Source organism: Arvicanthis niloticus, chromosome 17 (genome assembly GCF_011762505.2).
Source record: "Arvicanthis niloticus isolate mArvNil1 chromosome 17, mArvNil1.pat.X, whole genome shotgun sequence".
Classification (NCBI taxonomy): Eukaryota; Metazoa; Chordata; class Mammalia; order Rodentia; family Muridae; genus Arvicanthis; species Arvicanthis niloticus.
The window spans coordinates 18,383,301-18,400,338 of record NC_047674.1 but is presented as its reverse complement, the minus strand read 5'-3'; the positions used below and the strand labels follow the sequence as shown (position 1 = coordinate 18,400,338).

The 17,038-nt window shown below is 49.1% G+C and overlaps 1 protein-coding gene across 1 annotated transcript; it reads right to left on the bottom strand.

Annotated features, from left to right (window-relative positions):
* Positions 1-7,451: 7,451 nt before the first annotated feature.
* On the bottom strand, positions 7,452-11,765 carry Nppc (natriuretic peptide C). The gene is made up of 3 exons (XM_034521840.2): positions 11,515-11,765; positions 10,809-11,119; positions 7,452-7,968 (listed from the first exon to the last, which is right to left on the bottom strand). The coding sequence occupies exons 1-2, from the start codon at positions 11,602-11,604 to the stop codon at positions 10,829-10,831; spliced, it is 381 nt and encodes a 126-aa protein (XP_034377731.1). The 5' UTR covers positions 11,605-11,765; the 3' UTR covers positions 7,452-7,968; positions 10,809-10,828.
* Between the last annotated feature and the right edge of the window lie 5,273 nt (positions 11,766-17,038).

Here is a 17,038-nt window from a genome sequence, read left to right as displayed (position 1 = left end):
TGTTGAGAGGTCCCTGTGTGTCACACAAATGGTGTGTGATGCGTTTACAAGACAATCTCTGGGCCTGGGAATCACTGTCTGTGGTCTTGACTTTGATAATAATATAAATATGGATTTAATAAGTCTCATCAAAAAGATTATGGAGTCACTGACTCCATAATCCACTCAGAACAGGCAACTCATCTCTGCTGCCTCTGAGTGGGATTTTAGAGGTGGGGTTTGTTATGGAAGAAAATGAGCTCTCTCTAACACAGTTCCTCTGTTTCACCATGGGAAGTCCTCTGGTATGTTGTAAATGCAGCCTGAAGATCATCACTAGGTACCAAGCAGGTGCCACCCAGTGTTCTTAGACTTTTTTTCCAGCATCCAGAACTTTGAGCTTACCAAACTTATTCTTTATAAAGTATGTGGTTTTGTATATGTTGTTAGGGCAAAAACGGATTAAGATATTTGTGATGGTTTGAATATGCTTGGGCCAGGGAGTGGCACTATTTGGAGGTGTGGCCTTGTTGGAGTAGGTATGTCATTGTAGGTGTGGGCCTTAATACCCTAGTGCTAGCAGCTTTCAGATGATGTAGAACTCTCGGCTCTTCCTGCACCATGCCTGCCTGGATGCTGCCATGTTCCCACCTTGATGATAATGGACTGAACCTCTGAACCTGTAAGCCAGCCCCAATTAAATGTTGTCCTTTGTAAGATTTGCCTTGGTCCTGGTGTCTGTTCACAGCAGTAAAACCCTAACTAAGACAATATTCAATTGTGCAAACACACGCACAGAGAGAGAGATAGTGTATGTGAGTGTGTGTTGTGAGTGTGTGTATGTGTTTGTGAGTGTGGGTGTGGGTGTTTGTGTATGTATGTATGTATGCATGTATGCATGTGTGTGTTCTAGGCTTGGCTGTCATGGAAAAGGATAGAGTGGTTAAGGAGTCAGCCCTAGACTAGACAGGTGATGGTCTACAAATGGGAAGGATATCTGAATACTTGATGTAAGTGGGAAACCAAGAAAAATGCTGAAAGACACCGAGGGGAGGCTTGGCAGGCCTAGCCCGTCTAGTTAGGGTCCTCAGAGTATTTTATGCCCCGCCCTCTGAAAGGGAGAAGACAGGAGAAAGCAAATGAGAGAGAGGGGGCTAACTTTATTGTTTCTTTTCTGAAGGAGCCTAAAGTTACTGTCTGTGATCTTGACTTTGATAATAATATAAATATGGATTTAATAAGTCTCATCAAAAAGATTATGGAGCCACTGACAACTCAGAACAGTCTGCCTGCAAGCCCCTGCAGAAGATGAAAGCGGAGCGGCAGCCCTGGGGAGAGTTCAGTAAAAAAGGAAGGAGAACAAGGAGGCTTGAAAGCAGATTCTGCAAGTCACGTGAGAAAGTCAGCTTAAGCGATAAACAATCAGGCCTCCTCATTGAAAAACAGTCGCTCCGTTTCTATGCATTCTGATCTAATACATTACAGATATATTAAAAAGGCATACGCAAAGAGGGAGCAAATCAAAACCTGCATAAAAGTATCACGCACAAATAAAAATAAGACAGGAGAGTGATGCACACCTGTGATTCTAGCACTTGGGAAGTGGAAGCAGGAAGATCAGGATTTCAAGGCCAGCTTCAGTGTCAGTGAGTTTGAGGCCAACCTGGGCTACCTGAGACCCTGGCTCAAAACAAATAATCCCCTAACCCCCCCCCCCAAAAAAAAAAACCCTGACACAATGAAGCAAGGTAAGATAAAGTAGCTGGGTAACTCCAGCACTTGGGAGGCAGAGGCAGGCAGATCTCTATGAATTCAAGGGTAGCCTGGTCTACGTGTCCAGTGCCAGGCCAGCTAAGATTATACAGGGAGATCTTCTCTCAAAAATGATAAGATAAAATAAATCTGATAATGTCAATATCAGGGAAAAAAATTGAATTGAGAGTTAGGGTTAGGTCTTGGGCATAAAAGGCTCAGAATAAGGGGATTCTCTCTGTGGTGACTGCCTCTGGAGCCAGACAAGATACAATCTTGCTTAATTTTTGTTGTTGTTGTCTTTGTTTTTTTGGAGACAGAGTATTGCTATGTATTTCAGGCTGGCTTTGAGTTCACTCTGTATATCAGGCTGGCCTTGAACATACAACAATCCTCCTGCCTCAGTCTCTCAAGTGCTGGGATTCCAGGTATTGTACTAGCAGGTATGGCTTGAAGCTTTGGCATATTTTCAGTCTGTGAGAGTTGGAAATTGTTTGTTACCATATCACAACTTCAGATATCCTTTCCAATACACATGTTAATAACAAATTTTCATTATTGAACATTAAAATTAAAACACAAGTCTAAATAGGGAAAAACTAGAGTCTCATTTATTTTTCCCAACATAATTATTAGTCTTTCGTTAAATCCAAAACTGTGAAAAAAAGATTGAGACGTGTAATGCAGAAGGCAAAATTCACCAGACATTTGTAGAATTCTGTGTAAATAGGCATTAATCTTCTTTTCAGGTATTTATGTACCTTTACACAATTAAAGAAAACAGAAGTGAGGTAGGAAGTCTGTAAGTACTGGGACCATACCTACACCATAAGCTTAACATCTCGAAGGAAACCAGAGTCACGACTAGGTAAGGTCATGAGGCTGCCATAGGCCAAAATTTGGGGATATGAATACAGCTTTATTCAGTAAGTAAGCCTTCAACCCAGCACGTAGATAAAAGCATAGGTGTGATGGTTGGTGTGGATTGTGACAAGCTCAGCTCTAAGGGCTTGTTTAGGTTTAGCATGGCCTCTGGGTGGGCCTCCATCATCTGGATTGAACTGGTTGGGGTGGGAAGACCCATCCTAATTGCTGAACGTATAGAAAAGATGCCCATCATTCACCACCCTCAGCTTCCTGTCTGTGGATCAGTATGACCACCTGCTTCAGGCTCCCTGTCCTGATGGGCTGTCCTTGAAAACTGGGAGCCAGAACAAATGCTTTCTTAGATTGTTTTTGTTAGTTATGTTATTGAAGTCTCTGTTTCTGACTCATAGACCCAGTGACTCAGTGAGAACTTCTACTCCCTGGAGGAAGAGGAGGAGAAGGAGGAAGAAGAAGAAAAGGAGGAAGAAGAGGAAGAGGAAGAGAAGGAGGGGGAAGAAGAGAGACGTGAATTAGCTTACTTGCTGCCTCACCACATGGTACCCTCTGTCATGTCACAGTGAAGCAAGAAGGCCCCAAAAGGATGCTATCACTATTCTCTTAGGCTTTCCAGATCCTGGGACAATGAGCTAAATTTCTACTCTTCATAAACGACCTGCTCAGGTGTTTTGCTATAGGGATAGAAAATGTATTTACACGCCCTGACCAATACTCCCAATATATTTTCCTCAAACTAGAATATGGACTACTCCGTCTGCCACCCTGCCTCTGTTGCCTTGGCTGGGAAGTCCTCTCAAGGCTCTGATTGTATCTAGACATCATGTCCTTGCTGATCTGATCACTCCCATGGTCTCCTGTCCATCACAACCCCTTTTCCTTTCCTGTATAGGTGTGAAAGGAGCACGCACGGCAGCCACTTGACTGGGGCCTGGAACTCCCTCATCGTCTCCCAGGACCCCATTGCTTCTGTGCCTCTGTACCGTGAGTGCCACATCTCAGAATCACACCTTCAGGTGGGTTTGAGGGGCCTCTCTTCCAGGTATTTTGGGAGCCAAGTTTGGGTTCTTGGGCCTACTCCTATTTCGTTGAAACTTTGATCTATGTCTCTCTGTAATAGTGTATGTGTGCATGCATGCATGCGTGTGTGCACTCGGAAGCCACAAGACGATGTTAGGTGTCCCACTCTATTATTATAAAGTTTGGTGAGGATCTTTCACTGAACCAGGAGCCAGACTGGCAGTCAGCAAATCCTAGTGATTCTCTGCCTCAGTTCCCCACAGTGCCGGTGTTACAAGTCTGAGTGAGGTCATGACCAACTTTTTACCTGGGTGATGGATACAATAACTCCATGTGTAGCACATGCTCTTGCTTCTTGCTCGCGGAACCTTCCCCAAGCTCTGCAGACAGGTTTTGAGTGTCTGTTCTTTGACTATCCTGAAAGTATGTGTGGATATTGTATCTCACATGCTCTATGCATTCCCATCCTGAGAACTTCTACAGAGGGTGTCCTCAGGGACACAGGAGGCCCTGAGGCCTTCTAGAACCTGGAACTTTCTGTTTCTCTGCTGTACTTTGGACTACCCCACTCAGCTGGCCCTGCACAGAGGTGTCTAACACTGCCAAGGGCCCCTCCTTGTCCCAGGGGACCAGGACTCTAGCCAGCCTCATCACTGGGGCTAGGTTTCCAGATACTGGCAGTTCCTGTCTCCCATATGGGAGAGAAGGTGCAGGTCTCCAGGCAACATGAGATGAGATGCTGGGAACCAGGAAGGAGACAAGATCCAGATGAGAAGCTTCAAGCTCCTGGGCGGTACCACTTAAGAATACCCTAGCCTTCCAAGCATTTCTAGTTACTTACGGAGGGTTTGTCAACCTTTCCTGGTTTCTAGCAGAATTCCCAGGCTGGGATGGCATGTCTCTGTTGCTAAGGAGGCAGACTCAGGACTTTCAGGACTTTGCATTGGTTACTTTTCTCTGGGCTCTGACAAAAGAACAGCCAAAAGTAACTTGAGAAAGAAAAGCTTCTTTTGGCTCACAGCTCACAGGTGCAGTCACTTATGGAGGGGAGACAGGATGGCATTAAGGCTGCAGTCAGGAAGCAGAGAGAGAGAGGAACAACACATGCTCTCACTTACCTTTCTCAAAGGTTTATTATTGTTGTTATTATTATTTGTGTGTGCGTATCTGTCTGGGTATGTGCATGTGCCCGAGGAGGTGGGAAGGCTGTCAGATCCCCCTGGAACTGGGGATACAGGTAGTGAACCACGTTATGCAGGCGTCGAGACTCAAACTCAGTTCCACTGAAGGAATAATACACGCTCTAATCACTGAGCCGTCTGTCCAGGTCCTTTCTCATTTCTGTTCCATCTGAAACCCCAGCCTGTGAGTTGGTTATCCCATCTCAGTTAACTAACCTAGAAACTCACTTACACACATGCCTGGCAGGTAATTTCCTAAGCAGGTCTTTTTTTTGTTGTTGTTGTTGTTTTTCGAGACAGGGTTTCTCTGTGTAGCCTTGGCTGTCCTGAAACTCATTCTGTAGACCAGGCTGGCCTTGAACTCAGAAATCCGCCTGCCTCTGCCTCCCAAGTGCTGGGATTAAAGGCGTGCGCCACCACCGCCCAGCATCTAAGCAGGTCTATAATAGATCTTGTTGGGTTGACAACATTAACCATCACAGGATAGCAGTTATTTACTGACATCCAGGACCCAAGCCAACAGGTTGAGGGTCTGGTCTCACTGATGAGGGTTGATATTGCCAACTGTGGGCCTTGCTTATTTTTTGGGGGGGGGGGTATCTAATGAGGACAGCATAGGAGGATAATATTTTGTAACAGTACTTAGTCCTTATAATAACAGTTACTAGCTGTCCCAGGGATGACCAATGGAAAATCCTTGTCTCCAGTGCTAATTCCCTGGATTACAGATTTCCTGGCCCCTTTGCCTGGGCTTTGAGAAGCACCTGCCTCAACATCAGCAAAGCCACAGTATGACCATCTGCCTAGTTCTTGTCATCTCCAAGGCTCTGGCCTATGCCTCTGCCTCCCCTGGTAGTAAGAGGTACCCCACTTGCATGGCAAGCTGAGGTACAGGTGAGGCCTGAATCCCTCACTCCCACTGACACTGGTACTGCATCTCCAGCCATAGATGTGGGAGCGTGTAGGAAGCCGCGGTTAGTGGTGAAACATCCGCCATTCCAAGATGGCGCGGACATCGTGTCCTCCCCACTAGTAAACAACTAACTGCACAGCTGCAAAGGCAGAAAACGCGCCAAAGTCACTGGCCAATCCCGAGGCGTAATATTGGGTGATGAGTGAACAGCCAATCAGAAGTGAACACATCACTCTAGGGTGTATTTAAGCTGTGCCTCTTCCTGTGTTTCCCCCCTTCCGCGGTCTTCACTTCTGCTGATACAAGATTAAAGCCTCGCTGTGGTAACCACCCGAATTCTGCCTCTCGTGTCTCTCTTCCACGGGTGAAAGGGGACACGGGAGGTGCGCGAAACAGGAGCGAGACAGAGGAAGGAAGGCAACCACACTCAAGACTGGTCATTTGGTCCCCAGGAGGGAATTGGGAATGTCCCCTAGGATCCAGGAAATTAGGAGGATGGGAAGGGCTCTAGCCTTCTCCAGATGGGTTGCATCTTAGTGTGCTGGCCAGATCTGTGAGAATCGGCTGCTGGAGGTCAGCCTAGGAGCAAAGGTCAGGGGCCTGGGTGGCCACAGATGTTACCAGGTACTCCTCCGGTGACACTTGTCTCCTGGAACTCTTCTGCTAGGCCTATTGATCCCATGGCACAGGGTCATACACGTTTCTAACCCACCTGGTGTCACCAAGAGGTTTTATTTTACTTATTTATTTTTCTCCCCTAGGTCTTGTTCTATGACTCTGGCTGGCCTGGAACTTATTCTGTCCACTGGGCTGAAGTTGGTCTTGTGGCAACTCTCCTGCCAACCAGGGTACTGGGGATACAGAAATGTGCCACCACCCTATTCAGTTGGAAGAGGCTCTTTGTGACCCCTCTTTTCTCTTCCGGGGTCAGATGTCAAGGAAGCCGGCACAGACATGTCACTGAATGGGGGGATGTGGTGAGATTAACACTGAATTATTTAAAAGTTTCCTGCTGATTTCAAGAAAAGAGATTCTAGTCTAAATTATATTCATAAATTCCAAATCATTATTCATAATTTCACACTCAAAGCGTGGGCATTGTGATTGTTATCAGGCGCCTCACAAAGCGCCGCCTCACACCCCCACGGCGCATGCGTGAAGTCTGGCCATTCCTGTTCATTCTCAGAGGTGTGTTGCCTGAGGTACCATCTGGGCACCGCAGTGCTTATGGGTGAGGGGGGAGCTGCCCACCCAAGGCTTTGGAAGCACACCTAGAAAAGAAGCTTGTGGATGGTAACTTGAAAATACCACGAGGCATACAGACAGGTCACCTTCAAGACGGAGGGCAAATTTGGAGCAGTTCCTTCTCATAGCAGAGAGAAGATGGGATGGAACTGGGGGAGGGGAGCCCTAAAGCAGCTAGACCAACTCTGGTTCAGCTCTTGGCATCACCCTCCTAGACACTGGAGCAGAGCTGGCTGTCACCCTGCAGTGGTCCACTCGGCCAGCCCAGTCCTGAGAGACCAAGTTCAGCAGAGTGAAGGGTGGATGGGGCAACGATCTGCATCTTACTAGGTTCCCTAAGGGATGCTGACACAGAGCAATTCAGAGTTGGGAACCTGACTGACAGATCTATTTGGAGGCAAACGCCTTATCTTCTCCCTCTGCTCAGTCTGATTTTTGAAATGAAAAGCAATAAATAAATAAAGACAATTTTCAAGACGTTCGTGGAATGGCTTTTTTTTTTTTTTTTTAACATTTTTTTTTCATCTAGTTAGGACAAAAACATTACAATGGTTGGCTTCTTTCATTTAGTTACATAAATAAAATTTTTATAAATATCTCTTTATACACAATATAAATAGCTTTACAACATAAATACATTTATGCATGACGTGAATTTACAAACGGCAATGTTTTACAGCTAGCTGGTTTTGTCAGTCACTTTAAAAACTGTCCCTTGTCATCAAGTCGGTGTGGGAGTGTGTGTCTCATGTATATAATATATATATATATATAATATATAACTTTTTATTTTTCATTTTCAAAAAAAACCCCAAACAATAAAATCATACCCTCCCCTCCCCAAATAATAATAAAAAAGCTGGTATTGTGTATTGCCAGTACCAGGAGGAAAAAAAAAATAAAAAGAAATGTGAAAGCCACATTGCGTTGGAGGTGTTCCAGATGCTGGAGGCTGATGACCAAGGATGACCTCAGTGCTCAGAGCAATTCCCAATCCTGAAACACAAAGTGGACACAGTACACTCAGTTCCAGCTTCTTAACTGAAAAAGTCCATCCCACAGGGCAGTTGTAGAACTTTCCCCTCCTTTCTTACAGTAGCATGAGGCAGAGCATGTGTGCCTTTGATCTACAGGTCCTTGATTGGCACTGGCTGGACCAGCACAGGTGGAACCATCACATCTGCCAGACCAGAGCCCCTCCCCTAAGACTTAACTACAGGCTTTGCTCTCGGCAATGGCAGACAATAGTGGGGTCCCTTTCCAGTTCATTTTTGCTCTAACACAAACCCTCAGGGCAGTCACTTTCATCTGGTTCCATGTCTGTTTTATCTATGTAGGGACAGAGAAGAGAATATCTCAGGGGGAAGGGTGTGCTATTCTGGACTCAATTCCTTGATCTGATTTGACTTCCTGGATGGCCCCAAGTAGCTTTGAGCTCACCTATAAAATGGATAATAGCCACCTCCCAGAGCCGGCGCTGGGATTTAACAAAGGGTCACATACTAGGCCTCTGCCCTGTCTGGGTCACAGCTTCTAAGCTGCAAAGAGCACTTCCTCTCCCAGCTCTGCCTTAGAAATGGGTTGCTTCCCTTCTGCAGCAGCTGGTGGTGTCTGCCACCAGCCTGGGCAAATGTACAGCTTTGCTACGTTTGTGGGTTTAAGGGAAGCTGGTGAATGCTGTACTCAGTCCCTACTAGTGGTGGCTGTATGAGTCTCCATGTTTAGAAAACTGGCAGACATGCAGGGCCCTCCTGAGGGACCGCACTCACAAAGGGGCCTGGCTCTGATGGTCTGGGCAATTCTCCCTAACTCCCTTCTCTGGCTGTTTTATGGGTGGTGCTCTTAGGGCCCAGAGGCAAAGTGTCCATTGAGGTCTTGGCCACACCCAAGTCTCTACCAGTAGTATCGTCAAAACCTATAACCATTAGCGACAGTCATTATGCCAGTGCTCGGAGCCAAAGTCAACCTCTGAGCGGAGAAATGGGCAGAGCCTCGGGAGTTTCATCAGTATGAAGGATGAACCTCGAGCTCTTCCAAAAGACCAGGTGGATGCTCTCCTCTGGTCAGCTCCACAGGGACACTTCAGTTTGGAAGGATGATCTATCTTCTCAATGGGGCTGGGATAGAGAAGGCTGAGGCTGTTCCTTTATGCCAAGAGAACTTCCAGGAGGCTGCTGACCTCCTCTGGTCAAAGGAAGTGTAGAAGCCTTAATTGTCTTGATTTTTCCCTCAACATTCTCACTGCCCTGTGCTGTACTCAGTCCCTACTGGTGGTGGCTGTATGAGTACCTAAAGCACCTTCAGGGAAGCACATCCCAGGTACTCATCGAGAGGTTGAATAACGTTGATTTAGACTCTGAAGTCCTTGGCACATAAATCGCAAACTGAAAATCAAGTCCTCAGACTCCATCTCTTAAATATTCATACAGAAGAGAGCAAAAGATACCATGGGGGTAGCTTCAAGGCCTGCCCATAAGCACTAGAATCACTGCTCTCCCTGAATAGAGAAGAGTAGAGACCGAACACCTCTGTAGAATTGAGGTGAAGCACGCAGTCTGTTCAAGACTGGGTGCAGAGAGCTAGAGCCAGGGGCACTTGGTAGGGCTCCTGAACTGGGGTATGTGTTTCTCTTGTCACAGGCCAATATTTCCAAGATCCCTTCTGGGTATGGTGTGGATTCCTGAGGGTCTGTCCCTTAAGTTAGTCACAAATTAACATGGGGACACAAATGCATACACAGAGCACTTCACTTCTGCAAAGGTCTCTCATGCTGTTAAAAAGGCTCCTGTCATGTGATGGGGGAGGTGTTCCTCTTCTCTACTGGGAAAAGACTGGCTGGCCACTGGTCAGTCTTCCTGGGTTGGGGAAGGCAGCCTCCTCACCCTTGGGGTGGGATAGAGGAGAGGCAAAGCCAAGAAACAGCAGAGGCCTGACTGTCAAACTGTCAAGCACTTATCTAAGTAGGGTGTGTCCTTCATATCGTCAGGGATGGAGAGCAGAAGGAAGCCAGGAAGAACCCAACAGCCTCTGATGGGGATGCTGGAGAATGGAGGTTTCCAGTCTCAGTGGAGGGGAAGGAGGCCAGAAATAGTTCAGAGCACCACAAGGTTGGTAAAAAACTCACTTTCGACACACTGAGTTTGAGGTTAGGGCAAGAAATAAGCATTAGCTTGTTTCTTTGCCTCTCTCTTGAAACAAGGTCACAAGCCTAAGGTTCATCTTGGAAGCCCCAGGGCTGCAGCATCAGGACCCTGGATAGACCAGTTTGCCCACAGTTGGGTCGAGAGCAGGGGTAAGATTCAGAATGCCCCAGGCAGAAGGGTGCCCTGCTGCTGTCCACAGAGGTTCTTCTCTCTACTACGAGGGGCAGGCATATCTGCTTGCCTGCCTCACTTGAGGGACAATAGGCTCAGAAAGTCATCCTAGCACTTGACTGCCTGGATGCTGGCACAGGGCTGATGGTACACATTTCCCTTGATCTTTCCAGGATCTCTCTAACAATTTTCCAGTTGGCTAGCTGGCTAGTGGTCAGTGGTGGGTTTGGAGGCTGGGTTTGCATAAGCCTGTCTCCACTTTTCTAGAGGAACCCAGATGGGGTACTCTAAGGCTGAACCCGGTCTCTGACCTGGCCCATGTTCATTTCTTTCTTTTTTAAATCTGTAAAATGGGATATGTGAGGTAGCAGGCAAATGTCTGGGTTACACTTGATCCCATGCCCAAATCGGTTGGGGGAAGGTCACAGAACATAGGGCTCAGGGAGGAAACCAAGTGATAGATCTTGGTTCTCAGGGGTGCAGAGCTAGGCGAGCGGGGATGAGTCCGATGGTGTTACTTACCGCCGCCAGGGGTCGCTGCACTAACATCCCAGACCGCTCATGGAGCCGATCCGGTCCAGCTTGAGGCCAAAGCAGCCTTTGGACAAACCCTTCTTGTTGCCGCCTTTGTATTTGCGCGCGTTGGGGTGCTCGTGCAAAAGGCGGGCCCAAGCCGCCCGGGACTTGGTGTCCACACGCAAGTCCCGGAGCAGTCGCGATCGATCTCCCTTGAGATTGGCTCCCCCGCCGCCTGGAGTCTTGTCACCCTTTTTCTGATTGCCACCAGCTCCCTGGGAATCCGCCAGCTCCTCCCCTGGCGGGGTTCTCGGGACCTGTCGGAGAAAAGAGTGGACAGGTGAAAGAGTGCACCAATGTAGCGCAGATGACTTTTACGGGGTCCAGAGTGGTGTGGCCCTCCTCTGCCGTGAGTGTGCCTCCACCGATGCGGGACAGCTGAGTCCGGCATCCACCTGCCACGCAGCCTTCGTGCCTGCTCCTCCCGGGAGCCTTTTGCTCTTCTCGTGCCGCTGGTCCTGCTGGGCACATTGGGGCCACCGGAGATGTGCATGTGTCAACATTCTCCCGAGGCTGGGGAATGAACCCAAGAAGTCCCTGCTTTGAGGGAGCAAGTCCGAGGGGGTCTGCCTTTCCGGGCTTTTTGCTCCCCTCTGCGCACCTCATCCTTCCACGCCCCTCACAAGCCCAGCGTCCCCGCGACAGCACCCACCTTAGGTGGTGTCCCGGGCTTGGCTTCGGAGGGCCGGAGTGAGAGTAGCGCGAGCAGCAGGGCGCAGGCGATCAGCTGGGAGAGGTGCATGGTGCCGATGGGACCGAGGGGTGCAGACGGTCTGCAGCCGGGACAGCCAGTGAGCAGTCCGACAGGCGGATGCGGAGCAGGATTGCCAAGCGAGCACGGGTCCTAGTGCTGTGCGGCGCCGGCTGGGTGCGCTCTGAGTCCGTGGCTCTGCTGGAGCCTTTATAATCCAACCTGCCGCTGATGTCATCTTCCCGCCCACCGGGCCGCCAGGGCCAATGGCACAACGCACGCGGCCGAATCGACGGCCGGGAGGGGGCCGCGGGGGCTTCCTCTTCTGCTCCCACCCACATCCCACCTCCGAAGGAGCCCGCAGCTCGGCCCGCTGCGCTCAAAGCCACAAAGCAGCGCGCAGAGAAGAACTCCATTTGTAGAAGGCGCTCCCCCTAGTACTCAGGCTTCTAGGCGTCCTGTGCGCTGTATATCTGCTGAATTCTCACTGCGCGCACTGCTCCTGATACGAGTCTGTACTCCTCTTGCAGGTGCAAAGGCTTAGAAGAAATGTCCCTTATGCAAAGTCACACAGGTAGAAAGTTATCGTCCTGTTTCCAAACTCTTCACAGACGCCTGACACGAGCTAGCCAGGGTGGAAGGGCTGACCATGTCTGGATGCCCTTACACTGTGACGGCAGAGGATGGAGTTGAGAGATCCCAGTGGGAGGTGGAGGGAGAGCTTGCTTGTTGTAGCTGCAAAGGATACTTGTAAGTCTCGGGTACCCATCAGTACCCACGAGTGTAAACCAGGAGTGTGTGTGTGTGTGTGTGTGTGTGTGTGTGTGTGTGTGTGTGTGTTGGGAGGCTAGGAGGCAGGTGGCTTTCGTTTAGTGATGTACTGGCCCTTCCTGAAGGTGGAGATGTTCACTTTAGTGTCCTGAACACCATTAAGAAACTATAGGTAGTACTGGGTTTTACACAGCTCCAAACCTTGACAGGCCGTCGTCATTGAGTTTGGGGCTGTAGTTGCCTTCTGGCTATAGGGACCGGGTCACTTATTTCTGCTGCACACAACTTCTCTCTTTGGTTTGGAATCTCGGTTCCCTTGGACTCTGGGGAGCCCTGCAATTTAGCAGCCGCTAGAGTGCTTGTAATATCTATGGAGTGATGTGCAGGAGTTTGTGTCCCTTCTGCTGAGCAGGTCTCAGGCTTGATCGAGGGAAATGAACATTGGCAGGGTCCCTGTGGTCCCATGGAGCAAAAAGCCTGGGGACAGGACGAGAGGCAGGAGCCAGAGTTAGCTTTTTACAGAGAAAGGGAGTTGGGAAGAGAGGTCAGTGAGAAGACTGCTGGGATCGATCGACATGGGTCTGGAGGATGGAATGCTTCCGGAGGATACAGGAAGCAAGAGTGTTCTGAGAGCACCGTTTACCTTATCCTTCCCTGTCCCTTCCCATCATGCACCCCAAAGACCCTAAATGAGGACCACAAGCCCCTTCGAGCTTTTCGTTTAGGAAGTGACTCACAGATGAGGTTTGGTTTGAGTCAGCATATTGCCTGAAGAAAGATCTAGACTTGAATTTCAGGTCCTTGGTCAGTTCTGGAAGGTTGGTGGCTCATCTCCATGCAGAACCTCCCTCCATGGCCTCTCTGTGTCACCACATATGAAATGACAACCTGCTTGTGTTTGAGAAGGAGAGAAAAGCAAGGAGATGAGGGTGAGGTCTTCAGTTGCTCCATGGACCGTCTCTTGCCCAAGGGGTGGGAGGGTACCATTCAAACTTGGAGATAGCAGCTGGGTCCTATAAGGCCCCTTATCAAGGATAAGTTGGGAGCATTCAGTCCTGATAGCTACTTTCCAAATGACTACAGAGGGTTTTCTTTTTTCATGTCTTGTATGTCCTGGGCCTATTTGGTAATGGGCTGGTAAGCAGGTCTTCTTAAGGATTTTGAGGCGTTGTAAAACTGATACCCTCGGTCTTGTGGGGGATGACTACTCCTGCACTACAATCTCCATCTCTTCAAGGAAAAATTAAATTTTATTTAGTTGTGTGTGTGTGTGTTCGTGTGCGCACGCTTGCGTGTGTGTTTTATAGGCATGTGTGTACTGTGATGTACTTTGGTGTATGTGTGAAGGTCAGAGGATTGCTTGCAAGAGTCAATTCTTTCCTTCCATCATGTGAAAGCCTGGGGATGGCTCTCAGGCTTCCTGGTGGCAAGCACCTTCACACATTAGGTCATCCTGTTGGTCCTGCAAGGGAATCTTCTGATGACCTACAGCCCTGAGTGTAGTCATTTATGGGTAGATCCTGGATGAGTTAACTTTGGGTTAGGCTTTCCTGCTGCCTCTGCTGCTACTACTGAACCTTCTTTTCTGGGGCAGGAACCGGTGGGCAGAGAGTCCAGGAGTGGGCTGCATGGACATATATGTGCTCGCTCAGATGCTGAAGGTCTCCTGCTCCTCATGACTTCCTTCCTGGGCCTAGATTTGAGATCTTAGCTCCTTTTCTCTGGGAAGTCTACTTCTTCTGCCTTTGGCCCAGGAACCCAGTGGAGAAGAAGCAGCCATAATCCAGCAGCTTAAATGAACTGATCAGACAGTGAACTGACTGTTCAGTATTAAAGCTTTTCCTAGGGACTGGAAAGATATCTCAGCAATTAAGGCCACATACTGCTCTTGCAGAGAACCTAAGATTGATTCCTAGTATCCATGGGGAGAGCCTCACAACCCCTTGACACTCTGACACTCTAGCTCCAGGGCTTCTGATGTCTCCTTCTGAAATCTTCAGGCAACTATGTTTATGTGCACATGCCGTACACAGACACAGACTCATGTGCATAATTAAAAATAAACCTAAAAATACCAACAAACAGAAGTCTTCAACTCATCCTGACTCAAAGGAGGGAAAAGGGTCCCCTGGGGCTCAAGGGATTAGCAGTTTTATAGGACATCTGACCATTTGTCATTCATGACTGTCCCAAATATGTACAGGGCTGCCCTTCAACCTACCCAATAGTCACTGAGTTCCATCCCAGCACAGGAGAACGCCACAAAATAAACACTGGCTTCATCAGCTGGGAAACGTGATGACGGAGATGGCCATGTCAGGAAAGACTTTTTTTTTTCTTCCTCAATCTGAGCCAACAGGTCAGGCTTTCCAGAGAAGAAGTCTGAACTGGGCATATAATACAGGGGAAAAAAGGGGGTCAGAGTGACCTCCTTGAGTTAACTGGAAGATGAGGGCTTAGAAGTACTGTCTAAGAAACATACAAACAACAAAACCCAGTCAAACGAGAAGCTTGCTGAAGGACAACCCTAGGAAGCTGAGACAGACAGGAAGCCAGTGGAGGTACAGAGCCAAAAGCGAGGGAGGTTAGAATGTGGGATGCCCAGGGGAAGCAGGCCTGGGGGAGAGGCAATGTCTGTGCAAGATGTGACAGAGGGTTGTCTTCAGTAAGTCACTGTGCACATAAGGTGCAAGAAAGTTAAGGTAGAGAAAGAACAGGGAGTGGTGACAGTCAGATCGAAGCTGAACTATGCCAAACGTCAAACCTCAGGCATCGAGTGTGGAGAGGCCAAGACCCTTCTCTCTCTCCTGGCTCTTTGAAGGGCAGGGGTCTGAGAAGAAAGAACCCACATCCCCATGACTCCACTTTCCCCCGTTTTCCTCTCCAAGAAGAAGTAAAAGCAAGCCCATTATGGTGAACCTTCTGAGCCAGTCGCTGTCCAGACCGGATGGAAAACTAAATAGGTCCCATTGTGAAAGGTGTGTAAAGCTTCTGGGAACCTGAGGGCCGGGTCGCTGTGACAGGATTGTCCCCTCATGAACAGGTGGTAGGCAGGAGCTACTGGCAGCGATGCCCCCTCCTGGCCCTGGGGTAGCAGGGGTGGATTCTCAGGGCCTCAGAGGAGAGAGCATTGCTGAGAAACCCATCTGTTTTCTCTGCAATTATTTCATCCCGGGGCCCCCTTCCAGCTGCATAACTTCTCAGAGAGGACACTAAGCAGGCTGTGAGCTGTTGTTGGGGAGGCCAGGCAGGGAAATTGCAGCGGGATGCTAGCCAGATCTCATCATTGTGCAGGGCCTTCGGTTTCACCACCTGTAATTGGGAAAAGGCCGTCCTTGCCTCCTGGACGGGGGCAGAGTGAATCTGGCCGAGGCAGCAGGAAGCAGCTGAGGCATATGGGGGATCTGACTGTTACCGCTCACACGTACGCACTCTTCCAGGCAGTGGGGCCCAACATGATGAATGGGACTGCTTGATAGCGCACAGCCGCGGGGATATGGAGGCTTGGCTAGGTCTCCTTGGACCTGGCACCTCCCCCAAGAGGCCTGCACCTAAGGGCCTGCCCTGTAGGAGAGGAGTTGGAGGCCAAGAAAACGGCACCAGGCATCCTTTGTAGACCAGAAATTCCAGGAAAGATTTGAGTCTTTTCTTGACCCTAGGACACCCCCACCTGACAAGGCAGCTGCCCCTCTTCCCCTTTCCCAGAGGCCCTGCCAGCACCTGCTCCAGATGGCCTCCAACCCCAAAGTCCTACGCAGGCCCGTGACGTCAGAGTTTATCCCTCTCCACCCGTCTTTTCTTTTCCTTGTAAAAAGAAAAGATAGGTCCTTACCGATAGGTTCAGTTCCTTTGGGGGAACAACTGCTCCTCATCTGGCTGCCAGCAGGTAGGTGAGGGGGCAGGGCTAAGGCTTGACCCCTGAGAAAGTGTTCAGAGTAAGGGAGATGCCTTCCCAGCAGAGCCAGGCTCAGCACCCCAGCGATGTGAAGCCTGCACCAGATGTTTGAGTCTGCTGCCAGGCCCCTGCCCTGGGGACGTGGTCTTGCCTTGGCTGAGCCGTGGTAAAGGGCTGGTTCTATGCAGCTTTCCAAGCAGTGAGCCACGCTCTTCGGCTGCTGTGAGGACCTTTGTGACAGGCCTCCTTCTTAGTTTGGACCCACAGGGAGGTTCATGTTATCTGATCTTAGAGAGAATGTTTCAGATTTTCTGGAGGCCACAGTCTTTAAGGGGGTTACTCCTGGAGGACAGAAGGGACTCCAAGTGTCTTCTGGAAGCCCCTTAAAATGGCCCCTTCACAGATAGAATCAGATAGAATCATGAGATGGGGTGGCCAGGATCTTCAGGCCACAGTTAGCTAGAAGGAGCCATTTTCCTGAGTTTTCTAATCCTGAAAGTTCTCTGTAGAGTTTGCCCCATGTGATCGCGTACTGGTCCCCTGGCCAACGGTCAGTTTCTAGGACTAGAACTGGCCAGAGACATGACCATGCCAAGTGCTCATACAACTGGAAGGAACATAGGACTTGCAATCCCAGCTTCGCAGGGACTGGAAAATACTTTAAAATCTGAAGTGCACAAATTGCTTGAAAACAAAACAAAACAGAACAGAACAGAACAAAACAAAACAAAACAAAACACCACAGTGACTGTGTGAATTGTCTTTGGGCCGAACGAGCAATGTTATATAACAACCTGTCCCTGCCTTATGTCCTAGTGT